The following is a 5,071-nucleotide window of genomic DNA, read 5'->3' as shown; positions in this document are numbered from 1 at the left end:
ACTCCAATAGGAGAGACTCCTATCAGCGTAAATATGTAAATATGTGTACAGTGATTCTTCCTGTTAGGTTGACTCAGGAAATGATGGTGTTGATCCAACGCTCCCGTGTGTTTCGTGGCATGTGCTTAAATCTAGGGATGTGTCTGTTTACTAACACCTGTGGGCTTTGGTGTAACGGACAATCGTGACTCCAACAGGTGGTATCAGAGCCAAAGGTCTCGAGTTCGAAACACACCTGGCTCGCGTTGAGGGGGGAGATTGTTGCGCTCCTCGTTAATGGTGGTGTTGATCCAACGCTCCCGTGTGTTTCGTGGAATGTGCTTAAATCTAGGGATGTGTCTGTTTACTAACACCTGTGGGTTTTGCTGTAACGGAAATCGTGACTCCAACACTTCCAATGGCATTAAGTGAAGAAGAAAATCATTAGAAGCTTATATACAATTTCTGTTGATCAGTGAAAGGTGATCTTTGTGGAGCAAACAGTACTATGATGACTAATCATCTGATCTCATTCTCGTGAATTTTTGGGTTGTGGTTGCAATATGTGTAAATTCTTCTGGTTATGACCATTTGTTTCATGGAGACAACGTTTTGGTGAAAACAAATCTCACGGTTAAGGTTTCCTCCTCGAAGTTTGGTTTCATTTTGAAATGTTGTTATGATATTATATTGTATAACACATTAGATAATTTTTTTACATATTGCCATATTAAGCAGTAGAGCACCTCTTGGCGTTAAGAAAATAATTGTTTTATAAATTTTTATTTTGATATTAAACACGACCCTTAAACTTCTAATAGATAATAATAATGAGTGTCTTAGCTTAATTTCTCACTTGACATTACTGAATTTGCAAATGAAAATTAATTAACTAGAAAAGCAACCTCTTGATTTCTATGGTTTTATCCTTAATCAAAATTCGCTACCGACTTACAAGTTAAGATCAACAGTCATCTCATTTCATTTCATCGACTTGGAATTCACTAAATATGTGCTGATTTTAGTTAGAGGCAGATCATATACACATTGTGAAGTGCACTGCGTTAAGAAATGGCCTTCTCCTCTCTTTTCCAGTCGAGTGCAATTTAAGTTACCAACTCTCCTCTGCGTAAAAAGAGCAGAAAGAAGACATGGAAAAGTATCAATTTATACATAAACTCGGGGAGGGAACATACGGGAATGTCGTCAAGGCGAAAGTGAGGGAAACTGGTCAGATTGTGGCTATCAAGAAAAGTCGTGCAGATATTACGGAGGAAGGATTTCCTACCAGTTCTTTCAGAGAAATCACAACTCTCAATATGCTCTCTCGTTGTAAACACATTATCAAGTACGAATATATTTCTAATTTTCACAGGGCAGTTCATATCGCTGCTTTTTTGTTCTATCAGTCTACAACAGATGATGCGCTAAAATGCTTAAAGAAATCTCTGCTCCGCTCTTTTATTTATTTTTTATATGCTGTAGATTGCTAGCTGTGGAGATCGAACGGATTGAAGGTCGAAAGTTTTCTCTCTAGCTTTAAAATGGCTAAAAAAACCCTTATCAAACTGAATACTCTCTAGCTCAAAAAATATAAATAACCAGTGATGAGATAAATGTACAATCCTCTACCAAAACACCATCTAAAATCATATTTTTTTTTTATGGAAGTGAATATTAGCTAGCTCTAGAAATATAAATTACCAGTAATGAAAAAACCTGAAATGAGATGTGCAGTTGAGCTCAAAATATCAAACAAATTCATATTGCCTCTGCATGTAATGCAAACCCTTAACCATGAAATGGGTGAGGGAATTAGTAACCCATAGGCAGCCACTCAGTTTACATGAGATCTGGTAGCAGTTAAGCTCAAAAGATCAAACAAATTAAAATTTCTTTAGCGGATCAAACAAATTAAATTTTTTTCAGCCTGTAATGCAACCAGTTAACCATGAAATGGATGAGGGAAATAGTAACGCATAGGAAACCACTCAGTTTAGCTAATGGATTGGAAAAAAACACTTGGCAAATGGTTAGAGAGGCATAAGTTTAAGAATGTAAACCGCGTTTTAGAATCAATGCTGGTTTGAATATATATTTTATAATTTTTTTAAATACATTTCTCACTAATGAACATACATGGTTATCAACAAGAGATACAATAAATTTTTAATCATTCTTTGTAAAAAATTAATTTAAGTATGCTTTAAACATGTGATTTAGACATGCAAGTAAGTTAGTGGTGTAAATTCTATCCATTGATATAGTGGCAACTACGAGAATATACTAGCATCTTTCAAATTAAACCATCCAATCAAAAAGATCAATTAAGAAAATGATTAAAGTGCCCAACTCCAATAGAAAGAACACCTATCTGCTTAAAAATACATAAAGTCAAATATATGTCAAAAAAGAACCTTCCCTCTATATTTCTAAAATTAGTTTGCAACTCCAAAAGTTCGAAAGTATCGAATTATTTCACATTAAAAGGCAGAATAACGAAGATGTGGATGCATTAGCCAATCAAGGAGTAGCCGTAGAACAAGGAATGATTAGTAAGACCAAGGATCCCCAGCTATTCAATATTCCATGATCAGCGAAATGGAAGTTCAGTGGAACATCACATCCCAATTTATTTGCATATGAACAAGGATTAGTTTGGAAACGAGGAAATTATGACAGGATGGTTAATGAAGGCATGAATCAATTCTCCTGGAAGGAATATATTTGGCAGCTTTATCTCAAAAAGAATGTCGTTGGAGGCTCCTCTGGTTGGGCATTTGAGGCAAGTTGTTCTAGATCTCCAGACAGATGGTACCCTTTCTCAAAAGAATTAATACCCTTCACTATGGAGAAGCGTGTCTACGATTTGTAAAGCTCGAAGTTTCTAATCTCACCTGCATTGGGTTGCAAAGAGGAGGATTTAGTGATGGCAATCCTTTTCAGATGCACTCAGGAACAGGACGATGAAATTGAATGCAGACAGGAAGGCGTTGGGGGAAGAAGAGCTCTGAATATTTTGATGGGGGATGAATGCAGACGACGTAGACGATGCAGAGGGGGATGAAATTGAATGCAGACGATGAAATTGGTTATATGTGGATGATTTAGGCTCTGAATATTTTGATGGAGGGAGACAAACTTGGGCTTTTATGCAGAATGGAGAGAGCAGTGAACCATAGCCGTGAATAAATCGAAAAGGATCAGTTAGTAAAAATCATGGAGTATATTTTGTCTCTTATCGCTAGACAAGGTGAAAAGGTGGCAGCAGAAGCCCAATCCCATTTTGCACTGATATCTCACCAGTTGTAATTTCTGCAGAAGAACGCGGAGCGTTTTCCAGTGGCAGTGGATAATTTGTCATTCAAAGTGGACAATATAGGGTTGACAGTGGCAGTGGAAACAACGACATTGGGAATATTGATAATCTATTTCATGAGCCGAATGTAGGACAAGAGAAGGAGGCGCATCCTATGGACGTGGTCCTCATTAGCAAGTGGAAATCGCGCAATCTATGGATGTGGTCGTTTCAAGGCAAGTGGATAGTGCACAGAGGGAAATTTGGACCCTCTGAACTGAATCATAAAGGCACTCGTTAGTTCTCCAAGTGTTTGTCCATGTATTGCAAGTATATAGAGTATAATGGAGTCTTGTGGAGTTCTACAAAATAAATATAGTTAGTACGTTAGTCAGCATTAGGCAAGGCAAGAATAGGCGGGTTTGCTGCTTCTTTTTTTTTGGAAATATAAATTTTTGGAAATAAAGACTTTGTTTTGAATGTAAATGTATTGGTCTGTTTATCACTGGATTAATATAAAAATACTGGTTTTTATATTAAAAACAATTAAAATAGGATTCAAATTTTTTTTAACCAATTACTTAGTTGATTAAGGTTCATATGTCCTTTGAAGAGCATTTTTTCACTTTTATTTTTGACTTTAAGTTGAATTATGGAAGTCTAAAGGTTAATGAAAGGTTATTTTCCTCTCTTGCTTGGGATTCTCTAATTTATCCATTTCCATATAAACAATTTATGCTTCTCCATTCTTATTCTTATTGGCCAATGCTTGGACCAAATTCTGGAATAGTTTTACAATACCTTCTACCCAAGACACCAATTTCTTAAAAGTAAGTTCTCCTTCATTAATCTATTAATCATCTACCATCTTAGATGAGTTTGGGTCTTAACTATGGTTTATTTTGAAAACTATGGAACCTCACTCAATGAATATCCAAGTTTGGTTTTCACTATATACTCCTTATGAAACAAGAACTAAGTCTGCATATCAAACTAATCCATTTTCCAATGGACAAGTCAAAATGATTGGATGTATTTACACTATGGATTAATTAAACAAATATTATGTCTTGTGAATGCCACACTCTATATTTCTTTCCTAATTTATTAATTAATAAAAAAAATAGGCAATCACACATTACAATAATACTTTTACTAAAGATCCTAACTGGGGAAGAAACTATGGGATTAATTGCATAGGTCCGGCAAATGTTTATAATATGAAAATGAATTTGAGGCTTCCCATCCCAAATTTTTTTACAATTCTTGAATATTCTTGTAAAAAGGATCAAGAAATCATTCTCCCCTTCTTAATTGCTCCTTTAGTTGTGAGCCCTCAATAAACTGTCATAATGAATAGTCGGTTGTTCAATTTTCTAGTTACCTAATCCAATTATGTAATCTTCCTTCTTAATATGCATCTCTAAGACTTGGTTATCATTTTCTTTCATGTGACCTTCAATTACCTAATCTTTTGACTTCTTCTTGTAACCAATGACAATTTTCTAGTCAACAAGCCTCTAATCCATGAATGTCACATCGACAATCCTTTCACAAATAATTGTCTTATATTCGGCTCAATATTTCTTTCAAGGATTCTCATCAAATATACAATCCACATCAATGAAAGTAACCGATCATCGCCCTTTATGTTATAAGTATATGTGTGTTGGTCAACTATAATCGATGCAAGAAATACTAGTTGATTTCCTAGTGATTGATTCTCCTTTAACAATTGACTTGGTCTAATTAAACTTTTTTAATTCGATTTTCATATATATATATATATATATA

At 35.0% G+C, this 5,071-nt stretch overlaps 1 protein-coding gene across 1 annotated transcript; it reads left to right on the top strand.

Annotated features, from left to right (window-relative positions):
- The first annotated feature begins 1,130 nt into the window (after nucleotides 1-1,130).
- On the top strand, nucleotides 1,131-1,472 carry LOC149228304 (cyclin-dependent kinase B1-1-like). Its single transcript, XM_089380732.1, has one exon. It carries the CDS (start codon nucleotides 1,131-1,133, stop codon nucleotides 1,470-1,472), a length of 342 nt encoding a protein of 113 aa, XP_089236858.1.
- The last annotated feature ends 3,599 nt before the right edge of the window (nucleotides 1,473-5,071 follow it).

This window comes from Pinus tabuliformis, chromosome J (assembly GCF_031772625.1).
Source record: "Pinus tabuliformis cultivar Carrire ecotype Pingquan chromosome J, CPIR1, whole genome shotgun sequence".
Taxonomy (NCBI): Eukaryota; Viridiplantae; Streptophyta; class Pinopsida; order Pinales; family Pinaceae; genus Pinus; species Pinus tabuliformis.
This window is presented reverse-complemented; position numbering and strand designations above follow the sequence as displayed.